Raw genomic sequence first — 23,754 nt, forward strand, 5'->3', positions numbered from 1 at the left:
GCCCATATGGTAATCCATTAAGGGCTCAATAAACCTCCTTTTTTGCTGGCTGTGCGCTGGTACTATGAAAATAGAGGAGGGAGAGATTATTAGGTATCTTTCCTGACTGATGGACTGTGTTCAACATGAGGGGAGACGTATTTAACAGGCTTGCTTTAGAGTAGCAACCTTGCAGAGGATTAACACAGATTTGGAGTGGAATATGAGAAGTGGCAGATTATTCTTACTTGAATTGACTATGGGAGAGCAGGGTGTGCCTTATGGGTTTGTCTGTCTGTGGAATGCGGGTTTGTTAAGCCCTCACACAGAACCTTCTCCACAGAGGAAATGGAATCTCTGTCGCTCCTTGTGCTTTGTGTCTATCACAGATTATTTTCGAGGTCAAAGACTAAAGCGATGGAAAACGGAAGTGTCTAGGAAATCAAAGTAATCTGCGCTGCAGCTGCTTGAAGCTAGAGGGCAGCACAGGAACTTTGCCAATGCTTTTGTGTACATCCTGATCATGCAAAGGAAGGATGTGAGCTCCAGTGCTTTGCTTGCCGCCCTGAAATTGCCAGCTTTATGTTCTTATTTGTACGAATGCCTCGAGGCTGAGAGAGGAACAATTTCTGTAGCAGTGTTAAAGTGTGGGGTGATTTTGCTGTGATCTTTCTGTTCTTGTAATATGTTTCACCATGTTCTGATCTGGTCTAGACCTCTCTCTTGGATAATGATATGCACTCGCATATTGGTTTATGTTCTCATGTCTCACACAAGTTATTTGAAGCATGAGTCTTACCATTTAATATTAAAACTAGCAATTTCCTGCCGGATTGTCTAAAAGGTAGATTTTATCGGCATTATTGCTGGGTATTGAAAGAATAGAGTTGCCAGTACTGTTACCATAGAACACATGGGGCATTAGCCCCCTCCAGCAGATTTCACCTACCTTCTAGTAAGTGGCTGGAGACTTTCATAGATGCTGGGTCAAATTGCTTGAGGACTCTATTCTAGGGGGAAATGGTGTATAAATGTTTTAAATAAAATACAGTCAAACAAAAAGAAAAGTACAAGACCTTTTTGTGATAATCTCATTTTAGAGAAAAGAAATAAAGGGAGGGGAGAACAGCCTGTGCTCAGAAAGGCCATGTAATTAGAACTTAAGAACAAAGTATACAGTTAATGCCAAAGCAAGCAATTTTTTTGCCTGGCCCTGGTGTGTGTGTGTGTGTGTGTGTGAGAGAGAGAGAGGGCCGGGGGGGGGGAGATGTATGCTCATTGGGTGGTGGCGGAAGCAATGTAAGACAGGATATTCACCTATCTTTGAATCTGATATGTGAATAGTATGCTGAAATTTTAAGGGCTTCAGTAAATTTTGGCCAGGTCACCTTTGGTGCCATTTGACTAAAGGAGCAGTCCAATTAATTGCCATGTCTAGAGTCTTGAATCCTAAGAGGGATTATGAATATAGCCAGTCTCCCAAAGATGTAACTGAAATGTAGAGATATATTGTCGAAGGCTTTCACAGCCGGAGAACGATGGTTGTTGTGCATTTTCCGGGCTGTATAGCCATGATCTTGGCATTGTAGTTCCTGACGTTTCGCTAGCAGCTGTGGCTGGCATCTTCAGAGGTGAAGCACCAAAAGACAGATCTCTCAGTGAGAGATCTCTGTCTTTTGGTGCTACACCTCTGAAGATGCCAGCCACAGCTGCTGGCGAAACGTCAGGAACTACAATGGCAAGACCACGGCTATACAGCCCGGAAAATCCACAACAACCATCGAAATGTAGAGAATCTGTCTGTTCGTCCATCTGTCTGTCTATTATTTCTTCTTCCCTGCTATCTATGGAGAAGTGTTAAAGGCAAAAGGACTAAACAGTCACCTTAGAAAGCCAGGCCTCTATGGTAACTGGGGATGCATTTGCCCAGCTTTGGCTGGTGCATTAGCTGCACCTGTTCCTGGTTCAGTTGGATCTAGCCATAGTGATCCATGCCTTACTTATCTCTCACCTGCACTCTGTTTGGGTCTACCCTTGAAGAGTGTTTGGAAGCTGCAACTGCTGCAGAATGCTGCAGTTAGACTGCTGGCTGAGACCAAATACCAGGAATGTGTGACCCTGATATTACAGCAACTACACTACTGTCAGCCTGCTCCAAGCCCAATTCAAGGTGTTGAGTTTTCCAGATCGTGCAATTTTAAGCAGAGTTGCACCTTTCTACCATTGTAGGGTTGCCAGGTCCTGCAGGGGCAAAACTGGGTGGCTGGGGCAGCATGCAGACACTTCCACATCCACCCATCATGCTGGAAAATGACATATCTTTCCAGAATGGTGTGGAAGCTACAAGTCACACTGGGAGCTGAGTCGCTAAAAATTCTCTCCCCAAATCACCTCCCCCAGGTGCCTTCCCCACCCACTGGCTGCTGGCATGGCAGCCCTCATCCATTGAAGTCCTTGTTCCTTGAAGCTGATTGGCTCAGAAGGTTCTGACTCTGCTTGGGATTGCACTGTGGGTAATGTTGGAACCATTGCTCTCTCTTACTCTTACCTACCTGATGCGATTGTCATGAAAACAACCAGAGGGTTACCAACTCTGGCTGATTCCGCACACATTGGATAATGCACTTCCAATCCTCTTTAGAGATCATTTGGAACTGAATTTTTCATGCGTGAAACAAAAAATCCACTTCCAAACGATTGCTAAAGTGCATTGAAAGTGTATTATCCAATGTGTGCGGAATCAGCCATTATGTTGGGAAATTCTTAGAGATTTGGGGAATGGAGCCTAGGAAGGGTGGTGTTACGACCCCTTTTCTGTCTTTCAGTTAGATTTTGCCTTTAACCCTTTTCTTGCCCCCTTTGAGTAGACCGCTGCCACCAGGAATTATATTCCAAAATAACTTAAATTTCCCCTTTAATAACGTGCCCCTTTAATAGCGTGGCTATGAGGATAGCAATGGGATATAGGAATAACATACTCTGGGATAAACCAAACACCCCCCCTAAACTTTTATTTTAATAAGAAGTGTATCGGTTTCATATTAGCTTGATGGTTTCAAAGAGTATTATCTGTTCTTAAAAGTTTTTTTTGATAGACACAGAGCAGAACCACAAGTGACAAAAGGCACAGATTGGACACTTGTCTGCTTCCCTCAAGTTTTGATGGGAAATGTAGGCATCCTGGTCTCGCAGCTTCGCTCTCTGACTGCTGTCCAATGGACTTTTCAACTGTCACTTGTCCAACATTCCACCAAGCTGCCTACATTTCCCATCAAAACTTGAGGGAAGCTGACAAGTGTCCAATCTGTGCCTTTTGTCACTTGTGGTTCTGCTCATAGTCACTCAGATCTTCTCTCAGGCTGCACACACAGTTTGCCTGCTTCAGATATCAATTTCTCACTCAAATACACATAAGACTTTCTCTCAGGCACACACACAGCTGGCCTCCCTTGCCCTGACTGAATGTTCTTTCACAAACATACACAGTTCAGGCTTCCACACAGGTTATATTTCTCTCAGAAATGCTTAAACACACTCAGGCTGCACTCAGCTTGCCTACTTTCCCTAGATTGAATCTTTTCTCTCTGCTCAGTAACTGAAACAGCAATTCACTCCGCCCACACACTCAGTCATCAACCAATCATATCACTCACTCATCCCTCTCTTTGACCCCCACTCTTCATCTGTACTACACCAAGCATTTAAAGACACACACACACTTAAAATCATTACAGGTGGGGTTTGTGAATGGGTGAGACCTCAGCAGTGTGTGATGACACAGAGTCCACCTTCTAGGGTTGCCAGGTCTCCTTACTCTCTGGGTGGGAGACCTGGCACTGACGTTACCGATGTCTTTGCACGTGCAGTGCTTCTGTACTCTACAGAGGACTGATTTCAGCCCAATTTGAGCCAAATTGGGCCCATTTCAGCTGAAATCGGCCTGAAAGGCCCGTTCCTCCTCCTTTTCCCCTGCTGGTCAGGTAAGTCCGATATCTCTCTATATCGCATTCCAGGGCAAAATTTTCCAGACCTCATATGGCAGTACACCAGAAAGAATGGCCGTGCAGACCCAGGTTAATGCCCTTGAAAAAGTATTATATGAAACGAGTGATTTACAGTAGCTGGCTCCTCATAGGACTGGGGGCGTATGGGTGTGTCCTTATGCCCCCTAACAGTTTAGTCCTATCTAGAATAGAAATCTACATTATCATAAATTTATCGTTTAAAAACTTGCTACATACCTTTGCTTGTGGATGGGCACATGAGAGTTCCTCCAGGGCACACCTATAAGAAAAAGAGAGAAAGCAACTCAGAGCCAAGCTACAAGTGACGCCTGACACAGGTTGGACACTTGTCAGCTTCCCTCAAGTTTTGATGGGAAATGTAGGTGTCCTGGTCTTGCAGTTTAGCTCTGCTGTCCAATGGACTTTTCAGCTGTCGCTTGTCCAACATTCCGCCAAGCTGCCTACATTTCCCATCAGAACTTGAGGGAAGCTGACAAGTGTCCAACCTGTGTCAGGCGTCACTTGAAGTTTGGCTTTCAGTTATATTGGACTTTATTGGTATTTATGGCCAATGATAGCTGAATGAAGGAAATTCCTTGTATATATTTATATATGATTATGTGAAACGGATGGAATGGGATTAGACTTTTGTATAGACTTTTGTATGGATTTTAGGATTATTTTATTGTAGCTATTTATATGCACTTGGTCACTTTACACACATTTATTAAGTTACTCTAGAAAAGCCCTATTAACATACTGTTGAATGAATTAACTTTTTGTGTATTGAGTTTTTCCATCAGGGAGTGGATAATCCCTATACCTCTGGGTGTGGCTTTTCCTCTGTTTGATCCACACATTACGTCCCAGGGGTGCCTCTCTTTTGTTTGCTTGTCCCATCGGGAGGTTGGCAACCCTAATAACGGGATGGATGGAAAAGAGCTATGCAGTCCATCCTGATCTCTTTGGAGAAAGAGTGGGATAAAAACGAAGTGTAAAAGTAATTATGTAAAATGATGTTTATATGTCTTGAAGTGTACATATATGTGTTCCCCTAATGCACATTTTGGGAAAGAGTCTGTGGTGGTATAGATAGCACTGAGCAGCACCCAGACCTGTGTACTTTTGTATATCCAGTAGTATCTTTGTATGTAAAACAGATTTCTTGTGCCTTCTGCCCCAACCCCCTCCCATCCCCCCCCCCATTGCACTGCCCTTGCAGCTTTTGCTTCTCAGCAGATGTTCAAAGGCCCCACTCTGTGGTAGGGTCTGGACTAATAGCCCCAGTGCTTAATTTCCTAGACACAGGATTGCCTCTGGGGAATGCAGTTGAAAGCTTAGGAGCAGGCCTTCGCCTCCGCCTCCCTCTGCTCTGATCATCAGCCTCAAAGAAATAGCAGGGCGCCTCAGATCATTAACACGGGGCTTAGAAAGAGCCTTGGGCTTTGACCTATATTTTGTTGACCCTTTCATGCCTGCTGGTGGTGTTTGGGTTTTTAATGTGGTGATAGCAAGAAATGGGATCTGGGGAAATTATTTTAATCCCTGATCAAAGCGTACCTCCTGCTTGTTTCTTCCCTCCCTTCCTCCAGCAAATACACAGAAACTCCAGGATCCCTGTGAGATTTCCCAGCCTTCTGCTGTCATTCCCACTCTGTCTTACCTGTTCAGTAGAGCCTTCATATCTCTAATCACTTAATGTTTACACATGCATTTCTTTCTCTATTCCTGGTTCTGTTCCTTTCCACATCATAAGCTACTTCCTTACACATCATAAGCTACTTAAACTGGGCAACATTTGCATGCCCAGTTGCAGAAACTGTTTCCCCCTCAGTTCAGGCCCATTATTTTCTTCATGCCAAGAGAAATATTGTAAATCCTCAAAAAACAAGATCAGGAGTACACAATGAATCAACCTCTAAGTATACAAATTTTTACATTTACTCTTAAAGTGACTAGGTGCTTATACAAAGTGCTATATATTTTGAAACCAGAATAAATATAATTTCATCAAAATTACACAGAAAAATAGACACACACACACATATATAGCACTTGTATTTGTATTCACAAATACAAACAGCTGATAAGTCACGTGACTTACAAAAACAAAAATACAATCTATACAACCAACTGTGCAAATTTATATCTTCAGAGAAACTGTCTTTAAAATCTCTTCTAACTCAGTTGGGAAGAAGCTCCATGGAAGATGCAAGAAGGCAGGTAAGTAAGTAGTAACAAGGGTAAAGTGGATTAGGTAAGTCTGTTTATTCTCTTTGTAGAAAACAGTGTGGATGGAGGAAGGAGTCCAAGCCCGTCCGAGCCCTGCCCAAAGCGGGGCTGGCTTGCGTGTCTCAGCTTTCGCCAATGGCGTCATGTGATGCCGCTCCTAAGGAATGAATGAGAATGATCAAGAATAACATAAATTGAAGCGTGGATAGGGTCATTGACGAAAGCTGAGACACACAAGCTGGCCCCAGTTTGGGCAGAGCACGGTCGGGCTTGGCCTCGTTCCTCCATCCATACTGCTTTCTACAGAGAGAATAAACAGACTTACTTAATCCACTTTACCCTTGTTACTACTTACCTGCCTTCTTGCATCTTCCATGGAGCTTCTTTCCGACTGAGTTAGAAGAGATTTTAAAGACAGTTTCTCTGAAGAGATAAATTTGCACAGTTGGTTATATAGATTGTATTTTTGTGGGCCACGTGACTTATCAGCTGTTTGTATTTGTGAATGGATGTTATTTATTCATCTATATATGTCTATTTTTTCTGTGTAATTTTTTTTTTAATTTTTTTATTTTTCAAACTACAAAACACTACACAACACTACACAAGACTATCACAAGGAAAGGAGAAAAGGGAAGGGGCGGAGGGAATGGGAAAAGAAAAGGGGAGGGGTACCCTACAAACACTAAACACTAAACACTACACTTCAATGTTTTCCCTTCATACTGCCATAATACAAAAATAGCTCAATAGGATAATGATGGAGTGGTTAATCATACAGAATACACATTTCAAATTCAAATTAAACTTTCCTCCCCCTTCTGGGTCCCGGACGCAGTTCTCTCTGAGCAGCCGCCGCTGCGGTGCTCGTCTCCCCCCCCCCCCTCAGGCTTCTCCTTTTCTTCGTTCATGGTGCACTGGAATTCCGGGTTTTTATCCTCAAAATCCTTTAGTTGATCTTCTGATAGTATCTTATAGGCTTGATCTTTATGTCTAAACCATATTCCTTCCGGAAGTAACCATTTATACTTTATTTCATGGTCCCTCAGAAGAGCTGCGAACTTTTTATATTTAAAACGTCTTTTCCGGACCAGAAATAGAACGTCCTTCAAAATCTTGACTTTAAAACCCATAAAGTCCAAATCCGCCTTGTATGAGTTATATAGGATAGTGTCCCGAATCTTTTTAAATGAAAAGTCAATAATGATCTCGCGAGGCAGCTGTCGCTTTGTTGCATATTTTGAAGAAGCCCGACGGACCTCCAAAATGGCGCTTTCGCCATTTTCTGCGTTCGTTCCACCTGTAGCCCGATCAGTTGGTTCTCCACCAACTTCAGCTCTTTTTTCGTAGCCTTCACGAGTGACGCACTTTCCAAAGCAGACTTCTCTGCCCCCCCCCCGCTGCTTCCTTAATGGTTTTCACTTCGCTTTCAATTGAGCCCACCCTTTGATCAGTTTCGTTCAGCTTGTCAACAAAGGGTTTTATGGCTTTCACCACCGCCCTGCGCACCAGTTCTTCGAGCGACTCTCCCCTCTGCAAGGTAGCCGAGATCGACTTACCAAGAGCGGGACTTTGCTTCTTTGCTGCCATTTTAGGGGGGAGGGGGGCGCCAACCAAATTCTGGAACTCACCGAAGGGGAAGAGCGAGCCTTCTTCAGATCCTCCACTCCTTCACTCCTTCACATACGCTTGTAAAACAGAAGGGATTCGCTTGTTTACAGGCTTCCGCCTGTTTCTTTCATTTGCCGTTTCTCGTTGCCCGGCGGCACTCAAGGCGCCGCGCACGTCTGCCAGCCTCCATAGGGACAAATGGGCAATTCCCCCCCCCCGCATTGATTTCGGGGAGTTCTTCCCGCAGCGTCCCGGACCCTGCCTCCCTGCCTGGGAGTCCTGGGGGCTAATCCTTGCAGATCAGCCGCCCGGTCAGGGTGCCCGGTCGCTTCCTCCCGGACCCGCCGAGAGGAGTGTTCGGCATGGCTGAGAAAGCGAAACCGAATCCTATTTTTTCTGTGTAATTTTGATGAAATTATATTCATTCTGGTTTCAAAATATATAGCACTTTGTATAAGCACCTAGTCACTTTAAGAGTAAATGTAAAAATTGTATACTTAGAGGTTGATTCATTGTGTTCTCCTGTTTTTTGAGGATTTGCTTGCATTTTTCAGGAAAGCCTTTGTTGTGTTGCTTACAGAAATATTGTGGCTATCCTCTGTTATACTGAGCATGCTCCTTTAAAAAAAGAATTGAAATAAATTACTCCTTTTTAGAGGTCAGAGCAGATTATTCTGAATTCTACAACTGTTTCAATTCCTCTTTGATTTTTTCTAATGAACTTGCTGTAGCTCTAATGCAGTGCACATCTTTGTTGCTCTCCTGAGTGGAAGAGAAGGGCTTCTGTGGGTTTATCAGCTTGTAGCTGATAAGGACTTGACTCATTTGGAGTTCCTTGATGGATGGACTGATTTTTCCCCCCTTTTTTTGTCCCAGGTGACTCAAGTACCAGTGGAGAGCTGTGAGCAATATACAACTTGTGGATTATGTCTGGGCTCCAGAGACCCTCACTGTGGCTGGTGTGTTTTACACAACATGTGAGTATGTGTACTGTTTATCTTGCACCTCTTCACAGACCAGTGCATTTATGGAAAGCCTCCTTTCCTGTAGCCGGAATTCCACATAACCTGAATTAACAGTTTGGGTAGTAATAATATATTGGTTTTACTATTTATTTAGTTTCAGTAGCGTATTAGACCTTGTGCAGAACAACAGTAAAGTGGATGCATTTCCTGCCCACAAGGCATAAGAACTGTATAAAGTGGACAAATTGAGAACGGGAGAGAGACTGGGGAATAAAAATTGGTAGTAGTGAAGAGGAGAGAAAGTGTCGGAATAGGTCAAGGTTGGTTATTTATTAAAGATATGGACTTAAAGGAAAAGAGGGATGTGGCATCTTCACTGGAAAAGCAGCATTTAACTATTCTAATAAATAAATTTTAGATTACAATGGAGAGGATAATAGTAGCATTGCGCAAGGTACAGTGCCTTGGATCATAAGCAGTGTAAGCAGAACTGTGCTCTAGGAAGGCAACTTTCTCACCTCTCCCTTCTCACAGTAGCCTTCTGTGGCTCCCCATTCCCCCCAAAACAGTGTGGGATCAAGATGATGCTCTGCAATGGGACACGGGGATCCAGGGATATTGCCCTCCCCTAAGGGAAATACCAGTCTTTTGTTTGAACTGCTGTCTTGATCAACAGAATGGCACTTTAGGATCCAAACCAATGCTGAGAACAAAAGTAACAGTGGGGCTGCTAAAACGTGAGCTTATGTTGGGGAACTGAAGATGTTGAGATCTGGCCTTTTCCATGAACTCCATAAGTAGCCTCAGATAAGGCACTCTTAGGGCCAAAACAGGTATAGGAACATAAGAAAAGCTCTGATGGAACAGCCCCACCCACCTCACAGGGTGATTGACATGAGGATGATAATAACACCCTTTGTAAAATGCTCTGAGTGGGCGTTAAGTTGTCCTGAAGGGCAGTATATAAATTGAATGTTATTATAGTTATGTTGTTGTTAGTAGTAGTAGTAGTACATCAAGTACAGCATCCTTTTCACACAGTAGACAACTGATTGCCCATGAGACTCAACAAAATGGACACAGAACCCTGTGCCCCTGTTGCTTCCTTGCACTGTGATTCAAAGGTTTGCTGGTTCTGAATATGGAGGTTCCATTTAGCCACTGTGGTTAGTAGCTACTGAGGGACCTGTCTGCCATGAAACTGTCTAACCCCCTTTTAAAGCATGTTGAACATCATAGATCTCATTTCATCTAAAGGCAAATTGCAAGCACATGCAGCCTTGATGTGTGTGTATGGGGGCCATTAAAAGGGTTGGTTTCACTAAATGAAACTGCCCACACTCTCATCATTAGCATTTTAAAGAGGAAAAACTGGGTCCTTTGAGGGGTGGGGGGGGGCTTTTTTCTTTACATTGTTAAGAATAGTGTGTCCTTGGGAGGATGAGATTTTTTTATTAGCAAAACCAAGCAAAGTGTCAAGGATTAAGCCCCCATCTCATCTCACTGTATGATCTCAAGCTGAACTGGGGACCCTGGTGCTTGTATTTCATCTTTTATAGCTGACTCGAGGTCCGTGTCTGTTATTTGCCTTAGCCTCAGTTTCTACTCCCCAGTCTGAAAAAGGTGGATCATAATACTTACTACAGTACTAATATGTATGAAACACTTTGAACTCTTAAAAGGCATCACATTATTTTTATGATTATGTGTGAGAAAGCAGATAGGGATATAATGTAGTTCCTAGAAGCAGTGTGGCATAGTGGACTAGGATCTAGGAGACCAGGGTTTGATTCCCCACTCTGCCATGGAAGCTTCCTGGGTGACCACATGCTACCAACCTAATCTACCTTATTGGGTTGTTGTGATGGTAAAAAGGAGGACTGGAGAACTGCTTTGGGCTGGCTTTGATCAGGCGGGGTCTCAATGAAGTAAAAAAAACAGGTAGATTATTTCTTAGTCTGCATTCAGACATCCATTTTAACTATGGCTAAATAAAAAACGTGTCATGCCTAGTTTCTCTCTTACCCAGAGTGTATTCCTTAAGATCTCAGTTAGTGGAAGGAAAATATCTGTAGTTAAGCTGCTTTTTTTGTACATCATTGCCATCTGGAGTTTGTTTCAAACCAGTGTTCCTTCATTGTGTTCCATAAGAAAAGGTAGGGGGAAGAGGGAGGAATACATGTATGAGTCACTAAGACATTTTCACTTAACTGTCGTTAAACCAGATGCCTTAATGCATCATCAGTAGACCATTATGTGTTGCATAGAGGTGGGCACGGTCCAGAAAACGGACTTAAATTAGACATGGTCCAGCCCAGTTTGTGATTCGTGAATACACAGTTCGTGGGACTCACCTTTTTCACAAATTTTGGTCCTTTGGGGCTGGTCCATTGATCCGTGAGTCCAGACATTCTGGCACCGACCTATCAATTCCCTGTGCAATGGAGGGGGTATCTGCAGCCCTTTTGCGGCCCTTAAAAACTTAATAGGCAGCTCTGCCTGCCAACTGGAGAGCCCCCATTCTGCAAGGGAGGGGTGGACATTCTGCAGCCAATCTTAGCTCTCAAAACCTTGATAGGCAGCTCTACCTGCCAACCAGAGAGCTCCCATTCTGCTCTATGGAGCAAGGAGCAAGAATGAATTCCCTAGGTAATGGAGGGGTGGACATTCTGCAGCCAATCTTAGCCCTTGATAGGCAGCTCTGCCTGCCCAGCAGAGCGCTCCCATTCTGCAAGGGAGGGGTGGACACTCTGCAGCCAATCTTAGCCCTCAAAACCTTGATAGGCAGCTCTGCCTGCCAACCAGAGAGCTCCCATTTTTCTCTATGCAAGCAAGGAGCAAGAATTAATTCCCTAGGCAACTGCTGGGAAGATGTCTGTGTGGAGAGTGAGGGGGCTCTTCCCCCACCCTTTTCTGTTTGATTTTGCCTCATTACAACTTTTTAGAGCTGCTAGCTAATGCAAGTCAATTGGCATTTGTGACTCCAGTTACTGGAAGTTTCCTGGGGGTGGCTGCTTTGGGGGACTGTAACTTAGGCGTCCAAAATGCAATCTTGACCAAACTTGGAGGGTGGCTGGAGGAGAGGCTGCTGAAGATTCTCTGCAAGTTCGGGCACTCTGGGTGTGAAAGGATCGGAGCCAGGGCTGCCGGAAGTGATGGACCATGGACCAACAAACAGGTCTGCGAACTGGGCTGGTCCGTGAAAAGTTAGTGGTCTATGGTCCATGAAAATCGACAGACCACAGGCCAGCAGTCCATGGGGTTTTCTCAGTCCTTGCCCACCTCTAGTGCTGCATATGGCACGATCATTTATTTTGCCATGAAGCTTCTATCTGAATTAACTTCCCATCCTGTGTCATATACTGAATTTCAAATATGATGGAATATATTTTCTATGTAGGATAATGTGTCATGTTTGATGTTGCCCATACTCCAAGGAGAAGTGCCTTAAAGTTGAGAACTGGAAATATTTACCCAGCCAGCATGCAGCAAACAGATCTGATGAGCACCATTGCCAGATGCAATGTAAATAGATGCATGATGTATTTGAAACTCTCTTTTGACGTTCCATTTCTGGGAGAACATACAGAGAGGCTCAAACCGTCATTCCTGACCTGTTACTACTAGCCCTCTTTCTAGCCTGTAGCTGCCTATGTCTTTGAAATCCCCACCAGCGACGCACTGCTGGCCAATTAGCTGCTTTGTTTGGGTGGCGAGTTTAGATGCTCTTGCCAAGGTCCATTGTGCGTATTCAGCCCTGAAGCTGCTCTCATGCCTTGAAGAATCCAGCTCAGCAGATTTCCTTCTGACCTTCCCAGTGACAAACAGCTCTGTCCAGTGCAGCTGCTGGCACACTTCTTTATCCTGCTGAGCTGCCATGGGCATGAATATGGAACTGGCAACTCAGGAGAGGGAAGGGGAATAGTCTTTGCCAGTTTGCTTCAAGCAGGAAGGAGCAGAGTCTGTCTGTCTCTCTCTCTTGTGTGCATTCTTTGCTGATTCTTCTCCCTGTGCTTTATGCTGCAGAGCTGATTGACAGGTAGACCACACATTCATCTGTTTGGGTACGTAGAGGGATTCTGAATGTCAAATGAGTGGAGTGGCTATGGACTAGAAATGGGGCTTCTTGTCCTGAAAAGCAACAGAAATTGTTTCCCTGCAAGCAGAGATTGACACAGGCCACATGTCGAAAAGAGTAGCTTGCAGCCCTAAAGCCAATTGCCCAGCATTATTTGAGAGATGGCGGCATCTGAACGGTAATATTTTTAGTACTCCGAGTCCATGGAATAGGGTGAAAGAAGAGGAAAATAAAGGCCACTAATACTAGAAATGGAAAACCAGGGCCTGTCAGCCTTTGGATTATGAAGGATTTCATTGTTGTCTTGGCAGTACTTCAAAGAAAACTTACTTAATTCCCCTTTGAAGACCCAGTCTTGTTTCTTGATCTAGGTTTCTAGCAGTCAAATTATAGTGGTTTTTAGTGTCCTGAATAAAGTGGGGAGTTACTTGGAAGGGGGAAGGGGGACACACATGATGGTTCAGGATGACCCAGTTCTGAGAGAGTTTAGTCTTCCACAGTGAGCGGAAGTCTTCCGCAGTCAGAGCAGAGTCCTCCAAAACAAACAGACCAGGCAGCGAGTGGAGATTGGAATTCAAGATCATAGAAGCCAAGGATAGTTACTTGTAGAATTGACCTAGAAATGCTGGGAGTCATTAACTTACCAATAAGTGAGCCAGTCTACTGCTTGTGAAGTTGATTTAGAACTTCTGAACCTGTAATGCATTCTAGTAATGGCACCTTTTTAGAAGCTATAGCTGATGGAGAATGGTCAAGGTATAGAGACCATGGCCTGCTTGAAGTGGTCAGGAAAGCCCCCACTCTTCTGGCTTTCTGCAAACTGCACAAAACTGGGTTATTCAAGAGGGCTTTCTACCCAGATTACAGGACTGTGTCATAAGAAATAGCTCAGAGAGATGCCTTGATAGGAACCCAGACTAAATGCTAAGCTTTTGGATACTGTGTTGATGTAGATATGCACCTACTGGGGAGTTTCCATGCTGCTAAACATGCTAAGGAAATTAATTATGCTTTGTTTCAGATAGATTTCATCTCTAGGCCCAGCTTTTCACTTATTTAAAAAATCTTCTGCTACCATGTGAACTTAGACAGGAAGTAGGGCAGAAAGGGCAACATCAGTGCTTAGTTCTTGTGGCCCCTTCTTACATGCCCAGGGTAATGCTGATCGCCACTTTGGGATCAGGAAGCAATTTTCCCCAGGCCAGTTTGGCTAGGGATCCTGATGGTGTTTTGCCATCTTCTGGGAATGGAGCAGGGGTCACTGGGTGTGTGTGGGGGAAGTAGTTGTGAATTTCCTGCATTGTGCAGGAGGGGTTGGACTAGATGACCCTGGAGGTTCCTTCAAACCATATGATTCTATGATTCTATTCCCTATTGCATATGTTTCCCTGAATGTCCTATTGTTTATTATTGTACTTTGCTCAGTGACTGTCCAAGCTGTCACTTATATTATATTTTCCCTCGCACTGTTGTAATCTGCCTTGGATCTCAGTGAGAAAGGTGGACTACAAGTAAGTTAAGTAAGTAAGTAAAATAAGTAAGTAAGTAAATAAAATTAGTATGCAGTGAACTGATTCAGTCTCGGCTGTACCAGCTGTTTGTTGTTTTCTTTGATATAGCAGTAACCCCCCAGGAAAGAAGTGGACTGCAGTTACCTGATCTTCGACTTTACCATGAAGCGATATGTTTAGTCTGGCTAAAAGAATGGGTGTCTTTAACCAATCATAAACTACTAACTTTGGAAGGTTATAATAAACTATTTGGATGGCACGCATATATGTGGTATGATAAGTATAAAATGGACGCAATGTTTCAGCCACCACTATTTGAGAAGAAATTTATTGCTGATTTGACTAAAGTACAAAAAATTTATAGACCAGAAGAAACCACTTTGGATTATACCAGCTGAGGTGATCAACCCAAACTTAGAATATAAAGGAAAAGAATGACTAACTCTCAAAGACTTAACAGAAGTAACAGATAATGAATTGAACCTTAAACCAAATGAGGAGTTGCCATTCAAATATGGTTGGTTGCAATGTAGACAAATCAAAGACTTATTTATTTATTTATTTATTTATTTATTTATTTATTTATTTATTTATTTATATTTATTTTTTCAATTTATATACCGCCCATCCCCAGGGGCTCTGGGCGGTGAACAGTTAAAATCGATAAAAACAAAAACTAAAATCAATATACAAATAATAAAACAAATTAACAAGGTGCAGTGGTGGGGAGAACCTTCCCCACCCCAAAGGTGGGAGGCCAACATGGCACCGCCCCCTTCAATCACCAAACTCTTGGCGGAACAGCTCTGTCTTACAGGCCCAGCAGAACGATAATATGTCCCGCTGGGCCCGGGTTTCCATTGACAGAGCGTTCCACAAGGCTGGGGCCAGGACTGAAAAGGCCCTGGCCCTGGTTGAAGTGAGGCGGGCTTCCTTAGGGCCGGGGACCACAAGTAAATATTTATTCGCTGATCGAGGCGATCTCCGGGGAACGTACAGGGAGAGGCGGTCCCGAAGATATGCCGGTCCCAACCCACTCAGGGCTTTAAAGGTAAGAACCAACACTTTGAACCTGATTCGGAATTCAACCGGAAGCCAGTGCAGCTGGCACAGGACAGGTGTGATGTGTGACTGGTAAGGTATACCAGTCAGGACCCGTGCCGCCGCATTCTGGACCAGTTGTAGTTTCCGGATCAGGCCCAGGGGTAGCCCAGCGTAGAGTGAGTTACAGTAATCTAGCCTGGAGGTGACCGTTGCATGGATCACTGTAGCCAGGTCCTGGGGCGTCAGGTAGGGGGCAAGTTGCCTGATCTGACGAAGATGGAAAAATGCAGACTTGGCAACCGCTGTGACCTGGGCCTCCATCGATAGGGAGGCATCCAGGAGCACACCCAGACTCTTTACCACCGGCAAGGTTGCCAGTGGTGTCCCATCCAGAGCAGGGAGCTGGATCCCAACATCTGGCAGCCCCCGTCCCAGCTGCAGGACCTCCGTCTTCACTGGGTTCAATTTCAGCCTGCTCTGTTTCAACCATGCCGTCATAGCCTCCAAAGCTCTGGCCAGATTGTCTGGGGCTGTGTCTGGCCGGCCGTCCATCAACAGAAAAAGTTGGGTGTCATCCGCGTATTGATGACAACCCAGCCCAAACCTCCGCACCAACTGGGCGAGGGGGCGCATATAGATGTTAAATAACATCGGGGAGAGTATCGCCCCTTGGGGAACCCCGCACACCAAAGGGTGACGGGGCGATAGATCTCCCCCGAGCGCCACCCTCTGTCCCCGACCCTGGAGAAAGGAGACCAGCCACTGTAAGGCTGTCCCCCTAATCCCCACGTCGGCAAGGCGGCTGGCCAACAAATCATAGTCAACCGTGTCAAACGCTGCTGTGAGATCAAGTAACACAAGCAGCGCTGACCCGCCTCGATCCAGATGCCTGTGAAGGTCGTCTGTGAGGGCAACCAAGGCTGTCTCCGTCCCATGGCCAGGACGGAAGCCAGACTGGAATGGGTCCAGGACTAGAGCATCATTCAGGAATTCCTGCAGTTGTACCGCCACCGCCCGCTCAATCACCTTGCCCAGGAACGGGAGGTTCGACACTGGGCGGTAACTGGACGGGTTGTTGGGGTCCAAAGATGTTTTTTTCAGGAGGGGCTGCACTACCGCCTCCTTTAACACTCCTGGAAAACCCCCAGAGCTCAGGGAGATGTTAACAATTGCCTCCAAATGGTCCCGAAGCCCCTCTGAGCTGGCCTTCACCAGCCAGGATGGGCAGGGGTCCAGAGGACAGGTGGTTGGCCTCATCCCCTGCAGGATCCTGTCAACATCGTCCTGAGAGAGCAGCCTGAAATGGTCTAATACGGACCCAGAAGACGGCCAAGGGGTCTCCAGTTCCCTTACTGTATCAACAGTGGGTGGCAGGCCACGGCGAAGGGACAAGATTTTACCCGCAAAATAGCTCGCAAAAGCCTCGCAGCCAATAGTTGAATTAAGAATTTGGTGGTCTCCCTGAGAGAGGGAGACCAAGGACCGAACTGTTCGAAATAATTGAGCCGGGCGTGAGCTAGCGGACGCAATGGAAGCAGCAAAGAAATCCCTCTCACCGCCCACCCGGGAAAGGAGCGGCATACTCAGACGAGCCTTCAGAACAAAGTGATCTGACCATGGCACTGCATCATAGGCATCCAGGACCACCATCATCCCTGCCCCCAAAATCAAATCCAGCGTGTGACCTGCTTGATGCGTGGGAGCCGAAACAAACTGGGAGAGTCCTAGGGCCGCCATGGAGGACACCAGGTCAATGGCCTGCATGGAGGCATCGTCGTCAGCATGGACGTTGAAATCCCCGAGAACCAAAAGTTTCGGGAATTCCAAGGCCCAGCTGGCCACCGCCTCCAAGAGACCAGACAGGGAAGATTCAAAGAATCAGACCAAAGAAAAACAGGCTTTAGAACCAAGAATTCAGAGCTAGAAGAATTATTGTTGGGAGATAATAGTAAAATAATTTCTAAAATGTACAAATTGTTATTGAAGTGGTTTACAGAAGATGAAATAGTCAAGGTGCAAATGGTAAAGTGGGCTATAAATTGTAACAATGAAATAACGATGGAAGCATGGGAACAATTATGGAAAAATACTTTAAAAATATCAACATGTACCAGTATTAGAGAGAATGGCTATAAAATGTTATATAGATGGTACTTAACACCGAAAAAATTAGCCATAGCCAGAAACAGCTATCTAATAAGTGTTGGAAATGTAAGGAGCATGAAGGTTCTCTATTTCATATGTGGTGGACTTGTCGTTAGGCTAGAGACTTTTGGACCAAAATATGTACTGAGATGTCTTTGATACTCCGTTATAATGTTGCAAAAAATCCAGAAATTTTGTTATTATCATTGCATTTGGAAGATGTTAATAGAAATGATAAGATATTGTTATATTATATGATATCAGCAGCTAGAATAATATATGCTCAGTCCTGGAAGAGATAAGAAATACCTGAAATTGAAGAATGGACAAGGAAATTGTTGTACAAACTAACAAGAAATTTGAAGGAGCAAGATCCAGAAGCATTTTTGGAAGATTGTAAAAAGTTGAAAAAATACATGGAAAAGAAATGGGATGTCAAGGGACAATTATGGTCTTTCGAGGGGTTTTAAAGAAATTAAGTAAGATAAGATATAATTAAGATCTTTACTAATAATAAGAAAAGAACAACTTTAGTATAGAAATAAGGTGTTATTAATAACGGGGGGTTGGAGTGCTGTTGGAAGTCATTATTGAAAATGGGGGAGGGGAGGGGGTGGGGAAATATACACAGGGGAATTGAAATGGAATATATTTGTATTTAAAATTGATTATATATTGACCCATCCAATAACAATCTATTAATTAAAAAAAAGAAGAAAAAGATATAGCAGTAACCCCCTAAACAGCTCAGACCTATCAACACTTAGAGGAATGCCTGTTCCCGTATGAAGCTCCCCAGTGACAGATCTCAAACTGCACCTGCTAAGAGTTTCATAGCAATCGGAGGTACATTGCGTGGATGCCTGAAGCAGGGTTTTCCTTGGTGTCCTGTGATAGTTCTACACTTTGCCTTCTAGAGCTGCAGACCTGGCTACTTTCCTCTTTAGTTTTGAGGTGAAACAATTTTTTATTCTGTTGGGCTGATACTTGGAATATTATCTCTTCTGGGAGACCCTGGTTATATTGTTTTTAGTGCAGTTTAGTGCAGTTTTAATATACACATGTTTCCAAAACACCTAGGTTACTGTGGTTAAGCTATTTTCTTGGCATCTTACTTGGCTATTGGACTAGAATAAACAGCACATATCAACTACTACAGCTCTGCTCCCGTGTATCAACATTGGGTGAGAAGTTATCAGCTCTAGAGATCATTTCCTTTGACAGAGCCCTGATCTGGTGAGAAACATAGACTGTCTCCCTCTAGAGAGAAGAACAGAACATACAAGAGAAGAAAAGAAAAAGCAACCAAGAGGCAATGGGAGTGGGGTTCATTTGGGCTTAGAACTGAAAACCTCCTTAGAAGCTGCAGAGCCCTGACTGTTTAGCCATGTGGAGCATTTTAATTAAACTCAAAGACATCTCTTTCCCTGAAGTACCTCGGGGAGATGGGTGGGATGCTGTGATGGCTCAGGAGCTCTATGATGCGATGTCACGCCAGCACTTGCTCAAGAGATAAATCGCTAAGATTACTGAGACCTTGAAAGGCGCTTGTGTATCTGCTTTTCTGTATTGCCTGCCACTTAATTAAAATGCTCTCCGTAATGAAATAATGTTATCTCAGATGCAGGGAGGGGAAGCATAGAAAACTCGTTTAAGCTCATTAAATGGAGTTGGTGTACCTGGATAGAACAGTGCTCTGGGGGCAGGGTAGTGGTCCCTCTGGTGAAATGCCTCATGCATCTAGAGCTGTTCTCAGAAGGATGTAAAGTGAAGAGGAGTTTCATCTAAGAGAGGTAAATGCAAGGGATGGGAACAGGATTGAACAGGGCGGTACAGGGAGTTAGCAGATGGGCTTTGGTGCTCCTTCAGGGCCTGAATTCGAAGCAGCGTTTAGTTTACACAGGTGCTTTTTTACAACAGGCCAATAAACATTTTACCTGAATGTTTACCTCAGTTTGTTTGCTTGTGCTAGATAAAAGCCATCGTTGTCAGCACAAAATGCAATTGCTAGGGGTGGGGCTATGGATTAGCAATAAAACACCTGTTTTATGCGCAGAAAGTTCCAGGTTGAATCCCCAGTATCACCAGGTAAAGGGTCAGTTAGTCAGTGATATGAAAGATAACCTACCTGAGACCCTGGAGAGCAGCTGACTTTCATGTGTTCAAATGCTATATGCAAGCAGGACAAATATCCCAAAACAAAAAGTTATTCAAGTAAACATAATAATTCATAGAACCCAATTCGTACCAGAGAAAACTTGCATATTTCAAACCGTTAAGGGGAAAAAAACAGCTTGGTAGCAGCAAGATTTTTTTAAAAAAGAAAATGAATGAATGTATTGTCGAAGGCTTTCACGGCCGGAGAACGATGGCTGTTGTGGGTTTTCCGGGCTGTATTGCCGTGGTCTTGGCATTCACCAGAGATCTCTCAGTGTCACTGTGTCACACTCAGTGTCACTGTGTCACTCTCAGTGACACTGAGAGATCTCTGTCTTTTGGTGCTACACCTCTGAAGATGCCAGCCACAGCTGCTGGCGAAACGTCAGGAACTACAATGCCAAGACCACGGCAATATAGCCCGGAAAACCCACAACAGCCAAAATGAATGAATGTTACTTAATTTCTAAAAATAAATCTAGGATTTTAAATTACCTGCAGCCACTTTTCAAACCACGCTGAGTTGCTGACCTCATAGTTAGATAAACTGTTGTTATGTGCAAACTTTGCGCTTCTGTGGTATCTTTCTCTCTCTTAGCCAATCACAATGACAAAAATTAGTCCTGGAGTCCTGTTGAATTGAAGCAAATGGATTGTTTAATTAAACAATGGATGAGCTCCCCTTTACACAAAAGTAAAGGGATTCCCTCGTGCTCAGTGCTCATCAAAGCTACAACAGAAGTGCAAAGCAATTAATACCCTCAGGTTAATTATAATAATATTACAATATTCTAATATTTGTTATCTTATTGGCTCGTAGTCTTTGACACAGGTGTCTAGGGTCAGTCTGATTGGAAGACGCAATTTCTGGGTCGGCTACCTACTTGGGGGAATTCCAAATTTTGCAGCCCCTTATCTTGTCCTTGCGTTTGTTCCCCTTGGAAGGACATCTTCCCCTTTTGCTACTGTTACCTTCAATGGCGCCATGGAGTCTCAATTTGGCAGCCTTGGGGCCTTCAGATAACTGGGGTCCGTGGACAGAAAGGAATGTTCCCCCACTTCTGCCCTTTCTCCCATTTTTGCAGCCTTGAGGGAGATAATGCCACAGGTGGCCGACCCAGCTTGCTGCATAAATCAGTATCTACAAAAGGCTCTCTTGTATTGAATCCTATTGGAATCCTATAGGTTAATATAACATATTTGTAATATTTCTACAAGTGCATCTCATACAAGCAATATATTTAGTCCTCAGTTCTTACAGAGTTTCAGCTTACATCCTTCTTTGGAGGAGTTAAAGAGAATGGCCGTTTCCGTAGTGAAAGCTGAGCAGCACAGAGGGGAAACCCCCACGGAAACCAAACAAAACATCAATCAGTTAATAAACTTTGAAAGTTCTTAAAGTGCCAGTGCAATATGCAGTGCAAACTTTTAACATGAAAAGTATCAAATTCATTCAAATTACATTCATGTACAGTAGCATAAACATTCAGATAAACTCTACAGTAGTAGTTGTAAACATTCAGTAGTTGTACATCCTTCTTTGGTCTTCTTGTTTCAAGTGTCATATTCTTACAGGTTGCATTACAAATACTACATTGGCTCCTGAGCATAGAAAAAGTGCAAGGCATGTAATACTGAAAGGCACAGAATACTGAAAGGCACAGAAGTGGTATATAAAATCCCTTTCTTCAAATCCATATTCCTCACTAATACCTTTGTGACTGCTGTGGCACAGATAACTCTTATGCTGTAGTTCAAGATATTTGTTTCTCTAGGTCATTCCTCCTCTGACTTGCATTTTTCAAAACACTCGAAGTGACTTAAAATCATAGAATAATTTTTAAAAAATCTATCAGCATAAAAATGATGAAACTATAAAGTATAGAAATCAGTAGCACTTATAAAATCAGATCAGAAACAGAAAAAATGAATATAAAACCGTAAAATAACTTCATAGAATAAATATCATCTAGCACCATCCATAAAAACAAATCAAGATGGCAATAATGAAATAAGTATAAACTATAACTCACCTCATGCCAAAGGCCTTTTGAAATAATCAGGTCTTCACATATTATCAGAAGGTCAGGAGAAAGGGAACCAAATGAACTTCAGCACCACTGACAAATTTCACATCCTGGGCAGGTTCATATGGTGAAAGTGATCCTTCTCTCCCATACAATTTAGGGCTTTCAACCGTTAAAAATATTCCCCCCACCCCTCAAAAATTAATCTTCCATGTTAGAAAGAGTAATGTGTGAAGTGGGCATGTGGCCATCTTTTATTATTAAAAAGTTATGTTTTGAGTAATTGATTATTAGGATGTGTGCCCTAAATCAGCTTTCTTGAATTCAGTCAGTAAACAGGACTCATACAGCCTTAGACAGTGCCTGCTTTTTTTTTTTGCCAGAATATGGTATAAGAAAAATAACAAGAAAGATACTTAGCATGGTCTATACTTTAGGTGGGAAGTGTCTTTTGGGGGTTACAAAGTTTGCGGAGGAGGGAGTTAGAACGGGGCTTTGTGAATAAAAGTTGTGCAAGATGATGGAGGTTGTTTAATTGGCAGTTTGAACATGAAAGCTAGTTTAATTTTTTAATACCGATTTTAGTAGTTGATACAGTTTTCAAGGAAGAAAACAAAATGCAAAGTGAAGGTCATTTCAGAGTTTTCCTCATGGATGTTGTGTTCTTTCTCCTGCAGCTGCTCACGGAAGGATAGGTGTGAACGAGCTGATGAGCCTCAGCGCTTTGCCTCAGATCTGCGTCAGTGTGTCCAGCTCACTGTCCAGCCTAAGAACATATCAGTCACCATGTCAGAAGTCCCGGTAAGTAACTAGCAGTGCATCTGTAAGAACATTTTCCTAGGAATAAGCCCCATTGAGTAGAATTCTGCTTAGGCCTCACCTAACATCTAACACCACTGTTTTTCTTCAGTCTGTCTGGAACAGGGTGTGTTTATGTGGGGGGGGGGTGTCTCTGTTGGGAAGGTTCAGCATTTGCTTTTAGACCTTTTGTCCTAATGAAACATGGAAGAGATCTTTGTTGGTTGTCTGTGTGACTTTTCTCTCTCCTTTCTACTCACAGCTGGTCCTACAGGCCTGGAATGTCCCTGATCTCTCTGCTGGTGTGAACTGCTCCTTTGAAGATTTTACAGAGTCGGAGAGTCGCATTGAAGATGGCAGAATCTACTGCAGCTCTCCTTCTACAAAGGATGTTATCCCTATCACCAGAGGTCGAGGTAAGTTCTCTTCAGCCTACACCAAGCGAGTATAGAATAAACATTTTAGCGAGATATAGCTGAGCCTGTTGCCTACAACCATATCACGGATGACCCAGTTTATTATTAAACCTGTTAAACTGTTTCTAGTGTGTTTGCATGTGGTTTTTTGGGTATTCATATTTTACAGTGCTGAAGGGAAACAGGATTTTACAAGTGGTTTCCCTCCCCACCCCTGCATTAGTGTTTGTAGAGTAGAGCTAGGTCATCACTTCTTTTGTGAGGGTAGAGGAGTCATAAATTTATGCACCAACTACTTTTTTTGCAATGAGATTGAGTCTATTAAAATGTTTAGTATAGACAGTCAGTGTAGTAGTATAATGGTTAGAAAGTTGGATGAGGATCTGGGCGACCTGGATTGAATTCTCCACACTGTTATGAACCTTATTGAGTTTATTTATTTGATTTATTTATTAACATATTTATATCTCACCTTTTCTTGTGGTTCGAGGCAGCTTACAGATCATAATTAAAAGCATCACAATATAAAACCAACAAAATAAAACCCATAACAACCTCCTACCCCAAGATACCTGCAGTTTATACTCCATTAAAAGTCGTAGCAAATAAAATGGCCTTGCAGCACCTCCTAAAGATGTCTGTCGGGAAGTCTTTTTAACAAAGTGGGAGCTGCAGTGGATAAGGCACCAACTCTGGTTGTGTGACCTTTCAACAGTCACAGTGTCTCTGCCTAACCCACCTCACAGAGTTGTCAGGATTACATGAGGAAGGGCAAATAATGTGTGCT

At 43.6% G+C, this 23,754-nt stretch overlaps 1 protein-coding gene across 1 annotated transcript in view; it reads left to right on the forward strand.

The window, feature by feature from the left end:
- PLXNA1 (plexin A1) overlaps positions 1 to 23,754 on the forward strand; it is a 418,114-nt gene that overhangs the window by 205,524 nt on the left and 188,836 nt on the right. The window contains exons 5-7 of the mRNA XM_054978424.1: positions 8,703 to 8,803; positions 22,431 to 22,554; positions 22,814 to 22,967. Coding sequence (XP_054834399.1) covers positions 8,703 to 8,803; positions 22,431 to 22,554; positions 22,814 to 22,967 — 379 coding nt within the window. The remainder of the gene's footprint in view (positions 1 to 8,702; positions 8,804 to 22,430; positions 22,555 to 22,813; positions 22,968 to 23,754) is intronic.

This window comes from Eublepharis macularius, chromosome 4 (genome assembly GCF_028583425.1).
Source record: "Eublepharis macularius isolate TG4126 chromosome 4, MPM_Emac_v1.0, whole genome shotgun sequence".
NCBI classification, from domain to species: Eukaryota; Metazoa; Chordata; class Lepidosauria; order Squamata; family Eublepharidae; genus Eublepharis; species Eublepharis macularius.